Source organism: Xiphophorus couchianus, chromosome 16, assembly GCF_001444195.1.
Source record: "Xiphophorus couchianus chromosome 16, X_couchianus-1.0, whole genome shotgun sequence".
Lineage (NCBI taxonomy): Eukaryota > Metazoa > Chordata > Actinopteri > Cyprinodontiformes > Poeciliidae > Xiphophorus > Xiphophorus couchianus.
Window position 1 is genome coordinate 4,143,251 of NC_040243.1, and position 22,686 is coordinate 4,165,936.

Sequence of the window (22,686 nt, forward strand, 5' to 3'; positions counted from 1 at the left end):
TGTTTCCGCCAAAAGTTGTAAAATTTCTGTGCTTGAAAAGACGAAAGTTTGCTAGAAAACAAACATTTTGAGATTAATTTCAGAAATTTTCTAAAACAAAACTTGAAAGTTTGACAGAAATTTTTACGTGTTTTTTTTTTTATAGAAATAATCAAGCAAATTTTCAACTTTTCAAATTCAATTTTTTAAAAAATTTTCTAGACACCTCCAGACTTTTTGGCAGAAATTTGATGTCATGGTGCTGAACATACATTTTATGAGAGAAAAAAATAAACAACAGCAAAGTGGTGTGATAATATATTTATATGGCACAGATCATATGCTTCTTCCATTTAATATCATCTTTATATGCAAAATAAACACCAAAGAAATTAATTTTGAAAATAAAAATACAAAAAAAAGCATTTTAACAGATTTTTGTCAAACGGACATTCTTCTTTGATTGCATCGAAATAAAAAAATAACGAATGCTTTGAAAATGATGGAAATAAAGCACCGCTTATTTATTTTATTTTATTTTCTGTGGTCAAAGTTAACCAGGTTTCTGCGCTCAGACTAAAGCCGCTGAAACGAGGCTCAGCAGGTCCCGCTTCAGAGTCTCCGTACAGTCGGCCTCTCTGGTCAGTCTGCGAAGGCAATCCGCAAACGGACCGGGTCGGTTCTGGAAGCCCAGCAGTACGGCGAGGCAGGCCCGACCCAGAGCTGGGTAGCTGTAGTGCTGGGAGAACCAGTACAACTGGGGAAGCGACACCACCAAACCAGTTAACGAGGCAGATTGATCCTCTTTTGAGTTGGACCCAGAAAGGTTCGTGTTCTGGTCCAAACTTCCGCTGAGTCCAGTGAACGATGCGTCTCTTTCTTCCACTTTTTCAGGCAAACCGTTTAGTTTTTTGGTCGGGGCTGTCACCTCTAGCTCCAACGTTGGAGCAGAACTCTTCTGGTCCGGTTGGGATTTTACGATGTGGGTTTTGTTTGACTGATTGGATTGATCGGACCAAGATTTCAGAAGTGACAGAAAAACTTCCTCCAACTCCCTCTGGAGGTCGAGAACCAGAAACCTGGATGCGCCGATCATCGCTTCGCCTAGTGGGGATTTCTGGAAACCTCCAGCTGAAAGCGACTCGGCCCGTTCCAGTCCGTCCAGAACCAGCGAGTTTAAAGTTTGACATTCCCCTCCGGTTTCCGGGTCCGAACCGAAGCGACAGCCGTGTAGGTAATGTAGCGGCGGCAGCAGCATACCTGCGCTCACATCTTTGATACGAATGGCTTTGTCTGCGTTGCACTGGGCTTCTTCTCCGAACCCGCCTCTCAGCAGAGCCCGGAAGTATTCAGAACCAGCTCCGGCCACGGCCTCCCGGTTGGCTGGGAACCGGGTCGCATCATCCAGCTCCAAAACCAGGTCAAAGTCCGAACTCGTGTACGGACAGGACGAGTCTTCGAGGCGAGGCTTCTTCAACGGCGGTGGGGAAGCTCCAGTAGGAGTCGGGTTTGGGTTCTTTTCTACCGGTTTGGATTTAACGGAACCAGTCAGAGCAGAAAGGCATCCGAACAGGAGAGGGAAATACTGAGGCTGAGAAGTCGCATCTGAATCCGACTCCTCCTCTTCCTCATCATCAACAAATGCGCAATCCAAAGGTTTCAGCGCCGCTAGGAGACCGCCGCAATCCAGGAGGAGCTTCTTCAATAAAGATTTGTTGCTGTTGAACAAAAATAAAGTTACATTTCTCCTTAAAGGTGCAGTAACTTTTTTTAAAAAGTATATATTTTTAAATATTTGTTGAAACTGTCACCATGTTGAGACAGTATGAGATAATATGTGAAAAGATCTAAAACAATCAATCAGAGCCAGGAGGAGGGTCTTAGCGCTGTCAATCATCCTCATGTACTCACTGCTAAATGTGCTAATGACAGAGAAACATCTTACCATCACAGGAAATTATTTGAATAATTGTGATTGATTATTGAAATAATCGTCAACTAAATTAGTGATTGATTAATCGTTAACTGGAGTTCACAGACTCAAAATCATGCCATTTGCTGAAACAACAAAGAATTAAAATAAATATTCAAAAATAAAATTAAAAATGTTCTCTATACGTTTTGTTGCATTTAGTAAATATAAATAATTTTTGTAATTTTAACTAACAAAAAACAAGAAACGTTTAGTTAAACTTCAGAAATTGAGATAAAAATTTGCCTGTTTTTTTATTAAATGTATGAAAATATCTGGTTTCAACTGTAAACGTTTCCAAATGTGGGTTTTATTGCACTTTATCATTAAACTCTGCAGTTTAAATATCACTTTCAAGGAAAAATAAGTGCAAAATCATCCAAAATATAAAGAAACTGTCAACAGACATTTTAACATGTGAAAGGAAAGGAAATTTACACAAATCAGAGAACAAGGTTTAAATGAAAACAGTAAGTTCCCATATTTAAAACAACGAGGTACTCGCCTGGTGATGAATGGCAGCGACAGAGCGCAGTTCTTCCTGTCTGACTCAGAACCGGACAGCATCACGTGGGTGAGAACGCCAGAACCGAACCCGGACTCACACTGGACACGCAAATTATTCAGCAGCGCGTCACCTACAGAGGCAGCAGGCAGAATAAATAAGGCTCAGTTCATGGTGCTCCAATTATAATCTCCATTTTCATAATTTTATATGAAGTATTTAATGTGGAGCTGAAGAAAACAATTATTTTAGTAATCTATTCTTCTGATGATTAATCGAGTAATTGAATTTTTTTTAAAAAAAGGTACATTCTGATTTCTCATTTAACCACTTAAACCTTTCTATATTATATTAAAAATATTTTAAAAACAATGCAAATAATTCAATTACCTTTCCTAAATAAGAAACTGCCACAATATCCTTTAGTTCACACATGCTTATTTGTAGCAAAGAATGCATATGCAGCTAAACATAATACTAAATAAGAACTTAGAGAAGCCCTTTCTGCTTCAGTTATCAGTAAGGCTAATCCGTTGACTATTTTTCCAATTAACCAATTAATAATTGGATAGCAAAAGGTGCTTAATAGAAGAATTTTACATAATTTGAGCCAGGTAAAACTTAAATTATGCCAATAGTGGACTTCTGGGTAGAAGATATTTACAGACCAGGAAGACATTTTTTTTTACTTTAGTGCAAAATGTTTATATTTTGTTTTTAATACTGCTCTGAGTCTGTTTTTCTTTTACTAAATGGTCTTTTTTATGCTCCAGTTAACGATTAATCAATTACAAAATTTAATTAGTTGACAATCCAGTTGCAATAAAATGTTTATTTTCTCATTTAAAAAAAAAAATTGAATTATTTGTTATTTTCATATTTTAATCCATTTCTAATATTGTATAAACGGCTTAAGTAATTAAATAAAAAAATATGCAGAAGGTGCCAATTTTCTTATTGATTAATCATCAAAAATAATCAATTAATTGCCAGAATCATTGATTAATCGCCAGGATAACTGATTAATCGTGAGAATAACTGATTAATCATCAAAAATAATCAATTAATTGCCAGAATCATTGATTAATCGCCAGGATAACTGATTAATCAATACCTAAACCAATTACTTGCTGCAGCCCTCCTCCTCTTACCGAGCTGTTTCACTTTGGTTTTCACTCTGTCCGTCTGCCTTTGTCGTCCCTTTGACCCGTCTTCATTTGCGCAGAGACGGTGGCGAATCAGCGCTACGGAACCGGTCCGAACAAGTGCCTGCAAGCAGCTCGGGTTGCAGCTCAAACGGCAGAGCATGCGGAAGCACCTGCTGCTGGGGTCCTGGTGCTGGGTGAGGTAGCAGAGCAGGCCAGACATGACGGCCGAGCTAACCAGCGCCGCACTGGGGTCGCTGGCGTGCGAGAAGCGGGACAGCAGCAGCAGGATGGGTGACTCCGGCGTCCAGGGCTCGGGGTGGTAGGGGTGATGGTACCCGCCGGATCGGGGTACAGAAAGAGGGCTTTCTAAAGAGACTTTAGCTAAGGAAGCTGCTGAATGAGAGCGCCGCCGTCTCTGTGAAGAGGAGAACTTTGATGGGGAAACGGAGGAGGAAGCAGCCAGGGTTTGAAGATCGGAGGAAGACCAGGAGGAGGGTGAGGAGGAGACAGGTGGCAAAGGTGGAGCTGATTTTTTGAAAGCAGAGCTGGATGAAGGCGGGGTTTTAGGCAAAGGGCTGCAGTCTGGATTTGGGGAAGAGGTTTGAAACGAGGAAGATGAGGGGTGAAGACTCCCCCATTCAGCATCAGTACAGGAGGAATCCAGCAGCTCTCCTTCAGACGAGATCAACCCCTCAGAAAGCAACCAGGACCTGCAGAGACGACATTCAGGGTCAGCATTCTATCAGCATTACTATGACTTTAATGTCTAGATATTATAACTTTAATCTCGGAAAGTCACGACTTTATTCTCATAATTTTATTTGTTCTTAGTATGGCCCTAACACTCCATCAGACTAAGAGGTTATTGTTTATTATATTTTATAAATATGTCCAAGTCTAATAATGCGAGAAAATTATAATTTTCTGTTTATTCAGTCACCATTAAATACATCTGACACACAAAATAATGTTTAAGTTTAATTACTTTTTGTTTAAATTTACCATATTATAAAAAATGTGGCCTTTTATGTTATGGAAAGACAGCAGACTCTTTCGATACAAGAGAAAACTCAGGTTTTTAATAAAATGGCCACTTATAAATCAACATTAGATGAACTCGTTAATCAATTACTGGTCTGTCTGATTATGTTTTCCATACCTGAGGCTTAAGAAGCTGGATGAGCTTTGCTCCCTCCCGGCCTCCTCCCTCCTGAATCCCTCAGGCGGGGGGAAGTCAAACGACTCCAAACAGGAAGAGGGCAGCAGGTCGTTGTGAGCCATGTTGGACGCTGCGTTCACGTCAGCCCTCTCCGCTGCGTGTTCCTCTCCTCTGGCGAGCTTCGCCAGCTGCGCGACCAGAACAGGAACCAGGCCCAGCTCCTGCAGCTGCTCCATCGCAGACTCATCAAAAACAAAGTCCACACAGGCCAGGATGGCGAACCGGGACAGCGGGTGATTCTGGTAGGACGACAGGAATGTCATCAGAACCTCCAAACCGCCATTTTCTTTCACCTTGGCGCGGTTCACCGCCTCTTTGCAGCACAAGCATAAAGCCTTGAGGAAGACTCCAGATCTGAGCGGGTCCTTCTTCACCTCCTCTGTGAACCTCTGAATGACCCCCAGCGACCCCACCAGCGGCCGCAAGCAGCCCTGAGAGCAAACGTTAGCTAGCGTTTTCAGCGCCAGCTCTTCGAAATGTTCGCCAGACTCCCCCGTCGCCATGACACCAAGCTGCGTCAAGACGCCGGAGCGGGAAACCTCCCTGGCGCATTCGACGCCGCAGCCCCTGGTCAGCTCATGGAGGGTCCGCAAGGCGGCACGCCGCAGGCCGGGGGGGTATTCTGGGGCAATAAGGGGGGCGAGGGCAGATAGTGTCCCCTGGGTGAGCAGCGAGAGGCGGTTGGAGGGCGAGTCTGAGAGGTAGAGAAGCGCGCGAGCGGCGGACTGGGCGCATTCCAGTTTGGGAGAGGAGTCAGAGGGCGGAGCGACGGTGGGAGACGACGGAGCAAATGACACGCAGAGGAGGAGGAGAGCAACGCCACCTAGGGGTGAATAAAAAACAATGAGAAATGTTTCATTCAGGCGTCCTGGAGTAGATCAGTGATGGGCTGCAACTAATAATTATTTGAATTTAAAAAAATTCACTGCAAAAACACAAAATCTTACCAAGTAATTTTACTCTCTTTTCTAGTAGAACTATAATATTACATTTGAAATAAGACAGAACTAACTTACAAGTATCTTTTCAGCAAGATATAGCAGATTCTGTTTAGTAGATAATTTCTTAATATTGATGAAAAAGTCCTAGTTCCATTGGCATATAAATTTATTTATAACAAGAGAATTGTAACATGTTATAAGTGAAATAATCTGCCAATAGAACTAGAACTTTTTCATCAATATTAAAGAATTATTTACCTATATTTATAAGTGCCATTGGCACATTCAGCAGCAACTACACATTTGATGGACAGCACTAAGACCCTCCTGGTTTGACTGGGAGCCGTTCATTTCTTCAAATGGAAATAGTAGCTCAGGGACCTCAATCAACAGACTGTCCAGGCCCAAATGCACACCACACTTTTCAGATTGCTATGTTAAATTGTGACTGTCTTTGAACAAGGCTGCACAGTATTACTGCTGTGAAATGTTTATCCTATAGTTTGCAAATTGCTTTAAGAGCAATTTGAATTTATGACACTTAGAATATAATAATAAACATGTTTTGATTGAATTCCCATTCTTTTGCAATATTATCATTCCAAACAATAGAAGTTAGTATATTGTGTAGCTCTGATATAAATCAAAATTAGGCATTACGTTTTGTTGTTTTATCACATAAACTCAAATAAAACACACTTTTACTGTGCACTGTATGGTTATATATGGAATTACTAACAGTTTTAAAGCTTCAGAAAAATAGAAACGCTTTACAATTACCAGCAGAGTGGATGAGTGCAGAGCTCTCTGGATCCATAGCCAAGTTCCCTAAAGCCCTGGCAGCCCGGTTCTGGACCGTCTCTAGAGCCACGTTTCTCTTCATTATGTCCACTATTAAAATTAATAAAAAGATTTTTAGATTTATTAAAAATCAATGACTGGGGTGGAAATTGCAACACACACAAAAAAACCTAAACAACATATAATGTAGAACAGGGGTGTCCAAAGTGTGGCCTGGGGGCCATTTCTGGCCCTTGAAAGGATTTTTTTCTGTCCCTGACCACAAGTTGATGATAAAAATTTAGGCAACAAAATAAAAAACAACTGATGACCCAAAAAGTTTGGAAATTGTCTTTTTTTTTAAACAAGAAACCCTTTTTATGTTTTGGATCTTTTATGATATATATAGTTCAGGGGCGCAGTACAGGGGGGAAAGTGATAACAATTCTAAGGGCCCCTGACCAACGGGGCCCTCCACAATTTATTTATTTATTTTTTGTTCATAGAAATAAAATAAAAATTGGGGCCCTGTCAATTACAAAATTAATCATATTGTATTTTCGAAGAATGTTTTTAGCAGTAAAAATGTTATGTTCCCACTCCCAGACCAAAAAACACACATCCATATTTGCCCTGAACCCCCTGGATCTGCATGAAATGGTTTGTTCCTGCTTGGAGCTTTAGGGTGACGGTGTTCAGCAGCACACAGTGGAAGACAAGAACGACTGTGGCTGTTACTGTGCTACTAAGAAAAATTATAAAATCAGGTTTTCAAAAGAATGAAAAATAGAGAGAGAAAAAGGCAAGAGTGTCAATTTATAATCCAGTTTTTCTCCAAGTGGTGGGTAGACTGTGTGAGATTATCAACCATTAGCATAGTTAGCTTAGCTACAGACAGTTTGCCTCCATTTCACTAGCATTTAATGAATTAAGGAAAAAAATTATCAAGATATTCATATATTTAACGTGTCCCTCTACATTTTACCACTGAACAACAGATGAGTCAGTCAGCAGCAGCTCTAACTCCCGTCCCGCCTGATCCGCCCTCTCCTAAGTGAAATTAAAGCTGCAGTATGTCACTTTTATAAAAATACATATATTTTTTCACATATTTGTTAAAACTGTCATTATGTTGTGACGGTATGATATGAGTTAGATAGAAACGATGCGACAGCTAGTTCTAAGCTTGTGGCTTCTTTGTAGTTGTCATAGCAACTCCATAACAACTGCCTGCCAAGATGGCTGCCAGCTACAAAGTTCCTGGAAGTGTGATGTCAGATGAAAACCATGAGTACAGACTTAATGAAAAATTTGTTTATTGGTGAGCAGGTAAAACTACAGAAAATAAAAATCATCGTAAACTAACTTGTGCATTTTTAATTTAAGGAATTTTGTGGCCCACCAGTAGTTTGGATTTTCCAGTTTTGGCCCCCAAAGCAACAAGTTTGAACACCACAGATGAAGAAATACTCTTCACTCACCTACAATGTTTATCCCTTCGAACTTGCACACCTAGAGAGGAAAACATAAAATATTTTTAATAAGAGTCTAAAAATAAATAGGAATAAAGGCTTTCTGAGTGTGATCTCACCTCTAAGCGTGTCTCCAGCTCAGTGCAACAGTTGGCCAGGATGCTGAGAGCCAGGTCCAGAACTTTCCTGGAGCACTCGGGATGTTTGAGCAGGTTCAGCAGGACTTTGAGTCCACCTTTCTCCCTGAATCTGGCGATGCCTGCCTTGTCGCCCTTGATATGCTGCGTCCTGATGGCAACTAGGGCTCGCCACTGATGCATCTTTGACCGCTTGTCTGTGTCTTTGGATGGGACTGTCTGATGCTCAGCCCGTCCTGGTGAACCAGGTTCACAGAGGTGGGCCAAACACCAGGTCAATGAGGATTCTGGTGTCAATGTTTGGCCTTCTTTGGGGCTTATTCTCGGCAGCTTTCCGTCACTTTTCACAGGTGATGAAGCCATGACTGATAAAACTGGCAGGTCACGCGATAACTTATCCAAACTTTGCTATTGTTTGTTCACCCAGAACACCGTTAGGCATCACAGGACACCACCAGTGAAGCAATAAGGCACAATGTAGCATATTTCTTCACTTTTAACAATTGCAGAGTTGCTAATTAACTAGCAACGCTCTTGAAAAAGCTTAACGGGCTATGCACAAACTACAAATACCGATAAGACAATGGAAAGTTGTGTCACCTGACGCCGCACTCCCTGATGGGAAACTGAGTCCCCATCCACAGATCCGCTCCATTTAAAAAAGGCCTGGCGCTTGAGAAGGCCTAGAAACCGCTATTCGACGTAATTGGCGTGTATCTGCAATACGTTATTTTTTTTAATTCAAATTGTAAAGAAAATGTTCTATTTTCGCAATGTTATGTTACCAGAGATCGAATATATTTTGTGGGAAAAAAAGTGCAATCGCCTTCGCTAGCCGCTAACGCCATCTTTAGCCAAACAACAAAACGGGGGCGGTCTCCGGAGTGGAGCAGGGGCCAAAGAGGTGGGTCTGTGACCGAAATCTGGAATTTGTAGTTTCAGTTCTGATTCAATTCCACTATTCTAATATGCGCCCTCTTTCTACAAAAACTACATTGCCCATGGCAATGCTATGCAGCCGCTCCCGTGAAACAACCAAACGCATTTAGGGATTGTAGTTTGTTATGGGATTCTTTAAGGTTTAAAATACACATGAAGGACTACAAATCCCATATTACAAAAGATCGTCGTAAGAGCAATCGTTTATTGACGGAAAAAAAATTCATCGATGCATCCGTAAAGGTTGTTAAATTCCGCGATAGAGACATAGAGGTGAATGAAAACTTTAAATTTTCTATGGGAATTTAGGTAAAAATATGGAAGTAATTGAGGCGATAGTGATACAAAATGCTAATGCGGACGGAAAGGAGTCGGCTGCGTCCAACAGCGTGGGCAGCGATAGGATAAAAGCAGGTTAGTAACAGAGAGTTTGGAGTTAGACTTGTTTGAACCAGTCATCGCATGATGCGAGGAGGGACTGATGAGTGCGCAACACACTCCCACTTCAATTATCATGTGAACCATGCATGTTATCATTAGACTGTATCTAAATAAGAGACTTTTAAATTCAACAAATTCACTTTAGATATATTTCGTCACATATAGAACAGCTTGTTCCGGTCTATTTGTTTTATTATTTTGTTGGAAATCATTATTTATTGAGTATGAAATCCATCCTTAGGAAAAATAAGCTTCTTTATGCTTCTTTGTTGACATTATAGGGTTGCGGGAACACAGCGGTGCAAAATGTGGGGGTTCTCTCTATGCAACGCATATGGGCGCTGCGCTAGAGGGGGCGCCAAAGCTATAGCAGAAATTTCTGTGTTTAACAGCTGTTTGCGCACATAAATAATATGATTAATAACAGGCCACTTATTCGCCTGCCTTGTGTCCTGTTACACATACACCTCTGGGAACACGTATCCAGTATACAACGGCCAATAGAATGGCCCAATTAGGGCCACTTTTTATTAAAAAATGGTACATTTACAATAAAATGTTTTTGAAATTTTAAGGTTGATCCAAGAAATTTTCTAGAAGAATCTTGGAAATTTCTGAGTTTGAAAGGTTGACACTTTGCTACAAAAACTTAAATATTCTGAGATTAATCTCAGAAATGTCCACGTTTTTCTAGAAAGTTTTATTAATATACTTTTAGTGATAATTGATATCTGCACTGGACAACATTGTAGATTTTAAAAAAGGAAAAATTCTGATTTTGAGAAGTTGAAAATTTACTGGAAAAAACTCATCCATGTTTTTGGAAGGAAAAAAAAACTAGGAAATTTCTGGTTCTGAAAAGTTGAAAATCAACAGGGAAATTTTCTAGAAAAAAATTTTCTAGATTGTTGCTGAAATAATCTAAAAATGTGGAGGATTTTTTTTTTCTATAAAATGTTTGACTTTTCAAGCTAAGAAATTTCAAATTTTTTAAAACAACAACTTTTTTAGCACATTTTACTTTTCAAACTCAGAAATGTCCACGTTCTCTTCTAGAAAATCTTGGTTTTTTTCTAGCAAATCTTCGTGTTTTTTTTTTTTGCTTTGTTTTTTGTTTATCTCAGACGCTTCTGAGTTTTTTTGGAGAAATGTACTCCTCCTTGCTTTTTTTTTTAAACGGCCCTAATGCGCCGTCTTGCATCGCAGATGTCACTGTCACTAAAATTATGTTGCGTTTTTTGTTTTTGTTTTGCAGAATTCATCTGGACTCTGCAAGCCACATGGCACCTGGTCAACACCCGGCTGGAAATGGATCAGGCATTTGACCAGCCAGTGTGCAAGAAGAAGAAGCTGTGGGAAGTGGTAGCAGAGAAGGTAAACGCCAAGCTGAGGGAGTCAGGGGTCACGGACATCACTGTTAAGGCCTACGAATGTGACCTGAAGTGGAGAAACATGCTGGCCACCTACAGGAAGAACACAGACCGAGCCCGGCGATTGGGCATGGCCAGCATCCACTGGGAGTTCTTCAAAGCCATGCATGAGGTTCTGGGTAAGAGCCGGGAGGAGATCGAAGCCCAGCGCCAGGCCAAGCTCAGCGGAACCAGAGTGGGAAAGGCCATCTCCAGCAAGAGGTTCACGCCGATCCTCCCCACGCCGCCCGCAGCAGCCGCTGCCGCCACCAGCCGGCCCCCGCAGGACGTCCTGCAGCTCTACATGGAGCTGCAGGAGAGAAAGCTGAACATGTGGGCTCAGCAGAAAGCGCTGGAGGAGAGGAAGATCGAGGCCATTAACAACCTGGCCCAGGCTATCTCCAGTCTGGCTCAGACCAACACCCCACAGACGTCAAAGGACGGACATTAGTTCATAACGCATCAGAGGAAAATTTCACTTTTGTTGTGTTACTGTAGCAAGCCGACAATATAAAACTCAAAGTGTTTGTTTATGGTGCAAAACCGACTGTACATGCAATATCATTGTCTGCAAACTTTCAGTTAAGTTTATTTGTAAAGCAAATTTCAGCAACAAGGCAGTTCAAAGTGCTTCACATCATAAAAAAACAAAAATACAAAGTCATAAAAGACTCAGTACGGTCAACAAACTGAGAAAACTGGAAACAAACATTACATTTTGATCATCAAAATCATCAATACACACCAAATATATTGGTCAGTGTTTCATTTTTTACGGTTCAAAAGCAACTCAGAGGTAAGTTTTTAGTCTAGATTAACGTCACTGGAGGATGCTCCTGCAACTGCCTGATAACACAGCTGTAAGCCGTCCGTTTTCTTTTCTACGTGTCCCAAAGTTATTTATTTTTCTACTTAAATGAGTTACATTTGGTGTCTGAATATGAAAGAACACAAAAGGTCCACTAAAGAAAAGGTGAACATGATTTTTATACATAATCAGAATTATTCCTGTAACACCTGTCATGTTAAAAAAATTTAATGTTTGTAGAGCTGCTACTATCTACAGAAATAAATACCATTATAAACGTGTCTGTATTATTATCAGAGGTGGGTAGACGCCCAAAAATGTACGAAAGTAAGAGTAGCACTACTTTAACTTATTACTCAAGTAAAACATAAATATATTATATATATTTGTAGATATATATAATATATACTGTATAGTTGTCCAAGAAATTACTCAAATAAGAATAAGAAAGTGTTTGGTAAAACGACGACTCAAATACATAATGTAGTATTTAAAAATTACATAATCTGATGGACCAGAATATAAAGCTATGTGGAAATATTGGTATTTCAGCAAAATAAAAATAACTAATATAAGATAATGAATCCATGCAAAATAAATAATTTTCCAAATCGTGTTCTCCCAGTACAAAACTAATAAAACTTTAACAAAAACTGTTGGGAAATATTTTTTTTGCCGTAATATTCTGTTGTCCAACTCACAGAAGAGTTGAACAACTGAAATAAAAACCATTTTTTGAGAATATCTTCTGTCATTTGTAATTTCTTTTTAAGAAAAGAAGCCAGAAAAACGGATGTGTTATGGAAAAATCGGACATTTTATTTTGAAGCCGTGTTGCGCAGCCTTATTTGTTACAGTTTATATTCTGTCACGTGATTCCAGAGTTAATGTTCCTCAACAACAAATCGGCAGCAGCATCCCGTCTCTGAACTCCCTCCTCATCTTCCTCCCCGTCCTTCTCCTCTTCCTCTGCGGATCGGATATTCTCCATTTCAGAATCCAGTCGAAGTTCTTGTCCCATCCGCAGGAACACGTTGTGCAACACGCAGGCGGTCAAAACGACGGTTCTGGCCCGGTCGTAGTTTCCGATGTCCAGATAGCTGAGCCGTTTAAATCTGGCCTTCAGACTGCCGACGGCCCAATCCAGGATCCGACAATGTTCCGCCAAGGTTCGGTTGAAGACTTCCTGTTTTGGTCCGCAGCTTCCGGTGTAAGGGGTGAGAATCCGTGCCGATAGAGGGTATCCGGTTCTGGCTACAAGGCAGGAACCGGGTGGCATCAGCTGAGGGTTCTGTTTGAGTCGGTCTGTCAGTATCCGGCCGCGGTCCGAATCGGAGCCGCTGCTGACTCTGCAGTGCAGGAACTGACCTCGACGGCTGCAGACCAGCTCCAGGTGTAACCAGCGGTCCGGATGGGCCGCCATCTTGATCCTCTTCTCCGCAGGTCCCAGCCTCTCCAGGTCATGTTTTCCTGCAGGCAGGCGGATGGGAATCTGTGTGTGTCCCAAAACTCCCAGGACCCGAGGAAGACTACGGCCTTCATCCTCCTGATTATCCACCACCAGACCGGAAAATGGGAAAAGTGCCTCTGCAGCCTCTTCTCCTGGAAAACACATGGTTATTAAAACATTGATGCTCCAACATCATCCAAAAATTTACAATAAAATGTATTTTTATCTTAGTTTTATTACACATAGTTATGTATATAAGTCAGAGGTGGGGACTCGAGTCACATGACTTGGACTCGAGTCAGACTCGAGTCGTTAAAATCACGACTTGAGACTTGACTTGAAAAAATGCTCAAAGACTCGGACTTGACTTTGACTTTCATGCCATTGACTTGGGACTTGACTCGACTTGAAGCTGTTTACTTGAAAAGATTTGATACTTTTTACTCAAAGTCTTAAAATTTAAAACACATTATTTATAAAGTGGCGTCATTAATTAATTTCACTCATTCCGTATCAATATGCGCAGACCGTCACTACGGTTTTCCTCTCTCCTTATGTATGTATGTGTACGTAGCTGCAGCACAACCAATCAAATTAACAGGATTTGGACGTTTAAAAAAACGCGGCAAAGCTACAGAGCTCAGGGAACGAAATACGAAATAACCGCTCGAATATGCTTCCGCGAGTAATTTCTTTTGGCTACATAGGTTATGAACTTTCGACTAAAAAACGAACTGCAACTTGTAAAACATGCAAGAAGAGAATATCGGATGGAGATGCCACGACGTCCAACTTTGTCCGGCATTTGAAGCTTCACAAAGATCGGTAGGTGGCGCTTTTCTTTTGCTGTAAGATAGCTGACTTTAGCTAACTTCGTGTTAGCATGTGTACTCCGGGTTAAATTGGTGATTATTTACCATAAATCCGGTCCTTCAAATGCCTCCACAAATAATGTGCACCGTGTTAGCTCAGGAAGCCGGTGGATAGTGAGCGGGGCTCCGGAACAGAAAGCAGATTCTGGACCTGAACACAGGGAACAGAGTCTCTCTGTCCCATCATGATGATGAGCCGGGTCTAGTATCATCTAAGGATGGTTGGTGTATTTGAAGACATCTACGTTGGGAAATTATATTGACAATATATTGTTTTGACAGGTCAGAGAAAAGAGGAAAAAACTGCTGTTCTGGTTCTTTGTATTGTGCTGTGGAAATGTCAGCATTTTCCTCTTTTTATTGAATATCAAGTTTAACAGAACTGGGCAATAAAGTGGTCCAATTTAAAAATGTTCTTTATACTTTGTGTTCAGCTACACATGTTCTATCATTTGAGATAAATACATATTTTAAAACGAACAAATGGTCTATTATTGGAATTTTATGTATAATTGCAAATTATAAAAAAAATATAAAATAAAAACGACTCGAAATGACTTGAAATTAAAGGTTCCTGACTTGAGACTTGACTCGACTTTTGCCTGTCTTTACTTGAGACTTGACTCGGACTTGAGGACAGAGACTTGAGACTTACTTGAGACTTGCAACACAGTGACTTGGTCACACCTCTGATATAAGTTATGCTAATATAGAAGTTGTGTCAGATATATTTTTATCCAGTTGATGATTAATCGATTACTAAATTCGCTGATGTCTATTTCAATAATCAATTCATCACAAAATATTGTGTATGTATGTATGTATGTACATACATATTTCTGTATATATAAAATTTGGCACATTCTTTTGCAGATTTTTCATTTAAGCCCAATTTAAGTACAATATTAGAAATACTTAAAAAATAGAAATAAGTACTTCTATTCTTTTTTTCAAATAAGAAAATAAATATTTTATTGCCTAAGATGCATCTGGAGCTAAAAAAAAAAGTACTACCAACAACAACATGAAAAACTCAGTCCTCAGCTTGATCTGTTGATGAATTGTTTAATAACTGGACAGCAAAAGGTGCATAAAAGGACATTTTATTTAACAGAATTTGAATCGGGTGAAGCTAAAACTGCAACATGAGGAGTTCTGGGTACAACATATTTAAAAATGGAAACATTTTTTGTTGTTTGCTTTGTAAAATACATGATTTGTACAATTTTGGTTTAGTTTCTGTTGAAAGTCTGGCAAATGGCCTTTTTGTTGAGTCTGTATACTCCAGTTAACGATTAATTGATTAATTGACGACTCTTTCAATATTCAGTTAATTGTGTCAGCCCTAGGAACGTACCAAGCGGCCATCTGATTTGCTCGTCCGTTAGCGTGCTGATCCGCTCACAGAAAGAGAAGAAGATCCTGTGGATGTTTCCTTTCTCCAGCTGGAAGCGGCGGGACACGGAGCGGTAGGTGACCCGTTCAGACAGCAGGGACAGAGACAGGAGGACAGTGTGGGACAGAGACAAGCGAGCGCGTCCAGCCAGTCGAGCCCCGGATGTGGAGCCTTGAAGCAGCTTTGAAATGTACTGGAAACAAAATAAATGTAACTGTGTTAGATATTCAGCGGACTTTGTAAAGCGTCAGATGAAATTTATCCACTATATTCTAGATAAAATGTGTATTTCATCCAATTTGCTGCAAATCGGAGGTAAATTCAAGGTTAAAAATCATATATATAAGTTTAAATCTAAAGACATTAGTTAGTTTTGTTTTATTTCAAGTGCACTAAGATATTTGCACCAAAAACTCGACTAAGTTACTTGGTATAATTTAGTGTTTTTGCAGTGTATTTATATAAAATCAGAGGACGGTAGAATAGCCAAAAATTGTACTCAAGTAAGAATAGCACTACTTCAACATATTTTTTCTCAAGTAAAAGTAAAATGTAGCCATCCAAGAAATTACTCAAGAAAGGGTAAAAAAATATTTCAGATTAACAATCATTTAGTACTTAAAAATTACACATTCAGACGACTAAAATATAAAATTAAGTTGCAATTTTGGTATTTTAAGGACGAAAATGACGATAATTCATACAAATTTAAAAAAAAAACTAAATCTGGCAAAGGGACATTTTTCCAAATCAGTTTCTGTCAATAAAAACTTATAAAACTTTAACAAAAATTGCAGGTGTTTGTCTGGTTAATTTTTGGTTAAAAAGTTTGTTCGTCGTTAAGTGAAATTATAAAATCCAGAAATTTTACTCAAATAAGAGTAGCGATGCTTCATAATAAAGTTACTCAAAAAAAAGTGAAAATACCCCTAAAAGTAAATTTTTTCACAAAAAAAAAAGTTAAGGAAAATATAACTGGGACTACCTGCCTCCATGTAAAATATAAGACAGAGAGCTGAATTTTATAATCACCGTGACTGCTTCACTGTCCGCTGTTTCTTGCTGGTTCTCGGATGCTGTCGCTCCCTTCTCGGTCGGACCAGTCAACCCGGCCGCTGTGGGTGAACCCCGGGGTCCAGGGCTCGGGTTGCCCCGCAGTAACCGCAGGTAAACGGCGGGAGAAGGCGGCTGCGCTTCGAGTCTCCCCACCAGCTCGGACTCCAGGATCTCCTCCACCGCCTGGTCCAGCCGGAGCTCCAGCTCCCCGGCTGACAGGGGCTCCCATTCCCGCTCCATCATGTCTAGAACCGCTCGGCCCGCAGATAAAACATGCTGCCTAAAATCCATCTGAGCTCATGGAGAAACAGAACCCGGTTCGGTTATCAGAACAGCGCAAAAACAACGAAGAGATCCATTTTATCGAGCGGAAGTATGCTAACTACTAAGCTAATGTTTGATGCCTTCACGGACTGTCGGAAATTTTTAAAGGAGCGCTGAAAAACGACAAACGAAACCACAACAGAAAGTAGTAGGATGACGTTTTGGGGGCTTTTTTCGACAGTGTGCAGCCTGAATGAGATGCCGACGTCACACCTGATACGGAGTAATATGGCTGCAAAACATCCGTGGCTTGCCATGACCTTTAGCGACTTATCACGTGAACAAGCTTTTTCACGTGTGATTTGAATTTTATTTATTAAATGGTAGCACCGCAATTGCAAAGTTGTATATTTTCTACATTAACGCAATAAAAACAAATATTTGCACACATTTGTAATGGAAATGCAGTTATTGTTACCTTACCGGCAGAAGGTTCTTGGTTCAAATCCCAGTTTGGTGTCTTTCTGCATAAAGTTTGCATGCTTGATTACCCAGATTATTTTTTAGCTCACAATTGACCCATTACTTATTGCAAATCAAAATACCACACTGCAGAGAGATGAAAAACAATTGTTTTAATGTTAAATCAGTTACAAGTGCAACTCTGGTAATGTCCACCTGTTTTAACAGCCTGAATTTGCAAACATGCTAACAAAATGTGCTAAAACGGTTTCATTCCGCTCCTCAAGGGTCAGATTTCCTTTCTTTGAGATAAAAAAAGGACCATCGATTTAATCTGAGGTTTGGCTCTGCAAATATATTAGCTAAATTTAGGGGAAACTGCAGCTATTAGTAAACTACAGTGGAGTGATATGATGGCCATTCAAGATGTTTTATGTATCTAAAATGTTTAAAATCTCCAAAGGTTTGACAGTAAAACAACAGTTCATCAATAAATGAGTTCAGTTTCAGTAGTTTCTGATGAAAACATTAACTACTGATTGGTAAAGAGTAATAAAAACCAGTGGATCTCTTTTTATTTGAGTGTTGTTCAGAAGTTTTGAAATACAAACGGTAACTTAGAAATTCATACACTCTCTTTTTATGGTTGCAAAACATCCAGGCAAAAGACAAAAAACCCCCCAACAAAACAAAAAACTACTTTCAGTTTAATAAAGAAACACGCAAACACAAAACACTAAAAAAAAAAGCCACACTTAATCAATTAAAACTCTTTAGCCAGCAAAACAAAGATTGTGAGCAAGGCAGCTTTCACCTTCCTCTAAATAGTCTAGAATTCATTAAATAAGAGGTACGATTCTTGGCTTCAGCCGTCACTAATCCCAAGATGGCCGACAGTGTTGTGACAGGTCCGTCAGGTTTCTCTGCAGGGTATCTTGTGAAACTTTTTCTAACATGCCCTCGTTAATTTCAACACAAATAAACCACTTTAATCTCCCCTTAAATTTAAGGGGAATCTCTAATTATTTATGCCTCGTTTGAGAATTGTTGTCAGGAAAATGTCATTCGGCGAGGCTTCGCATCCCAGAATTGGACCCCACCCGATGCCCTCCCTCCGCCCCGATCTGTGGACCGGTTGTTGTTTTATGGCTCCGTTCTTCACTGCACCGCCTGCTCGTTGGCTGTGCTTCCAGAGTCCTGAGGCTTCATGACGTCAGGAAGCTCCGGCGGAGTGGAGAACGACTCGATGCTCAGCGGCTCAAATGAATCATCTGGGAGAGGAAACGGAGACGGAAAGTGAGGAAAAAAAATAAATATGTAAAAAAAAAAATCACCTGCAGACGAACCTGAAAGGCTTAAATATAAAATCAGATTTCTTTCATAACAGATCAGATTTTAATCTATTTTTCTCACTTTCTTTATTCTAAAAAAATAAATGCCGGAAAACGTCAGAGATGTCAGAAAGTGACAAAATCTTATTAGGTATTTTTCTAGTGCAGTTGAAAGAAGACAAAACAAACTTACAACTTTTCAGCTTATTTCTACAGCTGGTATCTAAGTTAGTTAAGTTTTTATCTACTAATTTTTTAGTAGTTAAAATCTTACATCTAACATATTAGAATGTTAGATTTTAACATAGGTAAAATCTAACATTTAATATGTTAGAAATTAAATAATCTGCCAGTGGAACCAATACTTTCTAATCTTTATTCAATAATTCTTCACTTAAAACAACCTCCTTAATCTCGTTGAAAAGTTACCTGCAAGTCAGTTTCGTCTTCCAGTGTGCTGAGGTATCTGAACCAAAACCTAGACCATAAATACTTAGTAAAACTAAGTAAGTGTTTTTGCAGTGTAACTCTTCTTTGAGTTGTATGACAGAGTTTTATAGTCAGGCTACAATAATTTTTCTTTAATTGTGAGAAAATAACTACAATATTAGCAGAACAAAAACACATTTTACCAGAAAAACAAGTCAAAATTAAGAGAAAAAGTCGTTTTAATGAGAAAAAAAGTGGTAAAGATCAATCCATGTGGTTTTCTTTGAAATGTACTTGTTTGCTAAATCATTTCAAATTTCTGCTACTGGTAATAACTTGATGCTTATGTGTTAAAAGAAAAACTATTTATCAGAAAACTTGTCCCAAAGTATATCATCACAGCATACTTCGTTTTAATATTTTGTGTCGGAGTTCTAATAAAATTTGACTTTATTCTCCTAATTAAAATAAAATGGTAGCCTGGGCCTAATATTTTGCCATAGAGTTGACCTGAATTCAAAGTTCAAATAAATAGAAACTGTAAAACACACTTATCAAACAAGATGGCCGCCAATCTAAACTAAGGAAGCCCCTTGCCCTTAGTATTGGTGAAAAAAAAATCTAGCTTTTCCAAAAATTTAAATCCTCAAAAACCAAATATTCCAGCTGTAGCTCAGAGTGAAAAATGAGCGAAAGTTTCCAATCAGAGAGAGCGACTCACCGCTGAGACGAAGTGCTAACCCCACTGTGGCGGGAGCCTGAGGTCGGGCCGTTTGATTTGTGAAGCCACAATTTCCAAGAGTCTGACTGTCACCAAGCACAACATCATCCTGAAGGACACAAGAGCAAAAACAATCCAGTTAATAAAAACTGCATTAAATCCTTTCAAACATTTTAAATGGAACACTATCCACCAGTTAAAGGAAGCTGATTGTTTTTCTTGAGACTGAATACTTCTGGTAAGAACATCCCACACAGTTCCCTGTTTGCATTTTTACAGCTTTTGCACGCTTCCCGTTTCTTGTCTTTTTCGCCCCCTCCAGTTTATGACTCTTTCAGACATGTTCACTGACATCTGCTCTTGTAATTGGTGTTGTAGATTTGGTCATTTCAGCACATTTTCCTCAAACACTTTAGTAATAACGTTGTAAAGCTACCCACCTGACATAATTGGAGGAAATTTAGAAGAATTCACTGGCTGTCAACAACAATGCAAAATATATATGTTTGATTTGATTTTTGATTGCTTTTCTCTTCATCTTCACCAACAAAAAACTAAATATTTTTCGCCTTTCAATCGTTCTTATTCATACAAAAGAATGAAACGTTCAGTATGACATTTAATCTGAAAGTTATGTTTATATCTTACTAACTCTGAACCCGCCGTGTATATTTATGCAAGTAAAAGTCACCAGTTTCAGGGTAAAGTCTATACAGTTACATCTAAAATTATTCACAGATTTACATGTAAAATTATTCTCATTCTATTGAGAAGTTTTGCTTCTCATATAAAATGAGAAAGACATTTCAAAAAATAATGATAAAAAGGGGAATCAATTACAGGGGAAAAATGCTAGATTTTAATTCATAACAAAAATAAACATTGGCATGTGCAGATTTTTTAAACGCCATTGGACAGCAGCCCATCCTGTTTTATAACTGCTGCTAAAACTAATAAACATACCTTAATATTCACATCAACAGATGTAATATGGGTGTTTTTAAGGATAATATTTCACCTTGAAAAGTATTTGATCTTCAGGTGGCCTCTTTAAAATGCCTTCAACAATGCGCTTCAGTTCATAAACTGTGGTCGACTCTTTGGCATCTGTGAAGATGGTTGTCTTGTTGCGTCGGATCATTAAAAACACATCCTAAAAACGGAGCAAAGTAAAGCAGAAGTTAGACAAAAGAGATTTTATCTAAAACTAAAAATTATTTTGAACACTTCACAACATGAAACACTAGTAAGATTGGTAATTTATTCAGTAAAATTAATCGGAAATAATTATCTACATTTCTTACTGTGACACAAAGCTTTATATCAATTTGTGAAACTTTACATCAAAGTGTCAAAACACAAAAATAGAGTTTTGAACTCCCAATAGTGACTGAGCGGCAGATAAAACCTAAACCCGATAACTTTATATTTATTACAAATTCTTTAAAAGTCAACCTTTACTCTACAAAATATGTTTTAGAAATATTTTTCAGTGCTCTTTTGTGAATGTAGAACAGTTTAGGTTACCAGCCAAGTCACACCTGGAACAAATTGTTCTACACAGATTGTAGGTCCAGTGGTATATGTTCTATTAAAAATATGGATTGAAATCTTCTTTTTTTGTGGGTAATTTTTTAAACATGTTTCAAACTGTGTTTCAGAGAATCTACAATGGATTCTGAATATTTCAGTCCAGGTCAATTCAATTCAATTAATTTAAAAATACTTTATTAATCGTTGAGTGATGTTAAAAGCTACGGTTTTTGATGTGTGCCCTATCTAACACGGCTTAACTGCCAAAAAAGTTTTAAAATTAACACTTTTTTCAATTACTTTAGTTATGTTAGGTCCATTTAAAAAACTAAACTATTTTCAATTAATCTCGATTTATTGTCATGCCTATACCTATGTCTTATTCTTACAAAAGTTGAACAATTCGCAGATATAAAAACTGTACTTTTAGGAATACTTGCTCAATGTGAAATGTTTCTGTTCAAGTTTTACCAATTTAAGCGACGTAAAATTCGAACTGGAGTTGATCAAAGATGGTCTATCGATCATTCGAGCAGTGAAATCCCCCTTTAATCAACAAGGAACCGTTCTTCTGTTGGGTTTATCACGATCAAACTGTTTAGCTGCGATAGTGTCACCCTATGCTAGTTAACCAAATATTAAGTTTTACTTCACGTCTCTATTATCCTAAACTACCAGGTAATAAACACACACAATGTTTGAGCTCTTCTAGCCTTAAATAATCTCTTGGAATTAGATTCTCAGCACCACTTCAACATAAACAGCCGTTAATGTTAGCCGAGCTACTTAGCTTCCTCGTCCTAATTTGGCAAATAAATTAAAAATACGTTTCTTGTTTAACTGGACATTATAAGTACATCATAGTTGGGCGACCTGTTCCTTGTCAGAACAAACTGTCGCCGAGTTTACTTTAAACCAGACAACTATAATCAGCTCAGTACAGCTGGTGTGTTGACGTTATTTAGCGGAAGCTAGCCGCTGTTAGCACGGGTTAGCTGAACAAAGACATCGGCTTTCAGATGGAGGTACGATGTTAAACGTGTCTGAACCGCAGATAAACAAACCGTTAACCGCTCAGAGAAGGGTTTGATGACTAAAACAAGTACGGTTTAGCGAATATATAGGGCGTTACACACTGTGAACTGAATCGGTTTTCCACACTCACCATTTCTTGCGGTTGGCTGCACACTAAAAAAAAAAAACCTCCACTCTGCACAACGACAGCCGTGATGTCACAGTTAGGTGTAATACCGGACGTCTACCAGAAGATGGCGGTATTGTAGATGGTAACAATGTGCACTGCCTGCTGACGTCATTGCTTCTGATCAATTTAGGGTTATCAAAATTCTGAGGGTTTTTCTTGTTGAGAAAGTAAGACATTTTTAAGGTTTTCCCCTCTATTTTTTTCCATGTTTTTTAAAA

At 39.0% G+C, this 22,686-nt stretch overlaps 4 protein-coding genes across 4 annotated transcripts; 1 reads left to right on the plus strand and 3 right to left on the minus strand.

Annotated features, from left to right (window-relative positions):
- Nucleotides 1-188: 188 nt before the first annotated feature.
- armc5 (armadillo repeat containing 5) lies at nucleotides 189-9,026 on the minus strand. The gene is made up of 7 exons (XM_028042624.1): nucleotides 8,136-9,026; nucleotides 8,026-8,056; nucleotides 6,545-6,655; nucleotides 4,764-5,646; nucleotides 3,608-4,314; nucleotides 2,457-2,589; nucleotides 189-1,697 (listed from the first exon to the last, which is right to left on the minus strand). Exons 1-7 carry the CDS (start codon nucleotides 8,514-8,516, stop codon nucleotides 551-553), a joined length of 3,393 nt encoding a protein of 1,130 aa, XP_027898425.1. The 5' UTR covers nucleotides 8,517-9,026; the 3' UTR covers nucleotides 189-550.
- A 262-nt stretch (nucleotides 9,027-9,288) lies between these two features.
- On the plus strand, nucleotides 9,289-12,116 carry LOC114160121 (uncharacterized). Its single transcript, XM_028042551.1, has 2 exons — nucleotides 9,289-9,506; nucleotides 10,789-12,116. The coding sequence occupies exons 1-2, from the start codon at nucleotides 9,410-9,412 to the stop codon at nucleotides 11,391-11,393; spliced, it is 702 nt and encodes a 233-aa protein (XP_027898352.1). The 5' UTR covers nucleotides 9,289-9,409; the 3' UTR covers nucleotides 11,394-12,116.
- A 430-nt stretch (nucleotides 12,117-12,546) lies between these two features.
- LOC114160120 (protein ALP1-like) lies at nucleotides 12,547-17,228 on the minus strand. The gene is made up of 3 exons (XM_028042550.1): nucleotides 16,501-17,228; nucleotides 15,430-15,661; nucleotides 12,547-13,352 (listed from the first exon to the last, which is right to left on the minus strand). Exons 1-3 carry the CDS (start codon nucleotides 16,813-16,815, stop codon nucleotides 12,619-12,621), a joined length of 1,281 nt encoding a protein of 426 aa, XP_027898351.1. The 5' UTR covers nucleotides 16,816-17,228; the 3' UTR covers nucleotides 12,547-12,618.
- A 180-nt stretch (nucleotides 17,229-17,408) lies between these two features.
- On the minus strand, nucleotides 17,409-22,577 carry elob (elongin B). Its single transcript, XM_028042552.1, has 4 exons — nucleotides 22,430-22,577; nucleotides 20,750-20,884; nucleotides 19,732-19,840; nucleotides 17,409-18,521 (listed from the first exon to the last, which is right to left on the minus strand). Exons 1-4 carry the CDS (start codon nucleotides 22,430-22,432, stop codon nucleotides 18,409-18,411), a joined length of 360 nt encoding a protein of 119 aa, XP_027898353.1. The 5' UTR covers nucleotides 22,433-22,577; the 3' UTR covers nucleotides 17,409-18,408.
- Nucleotides 22,578-22,686: the final 109 nt, after the last annotated feature.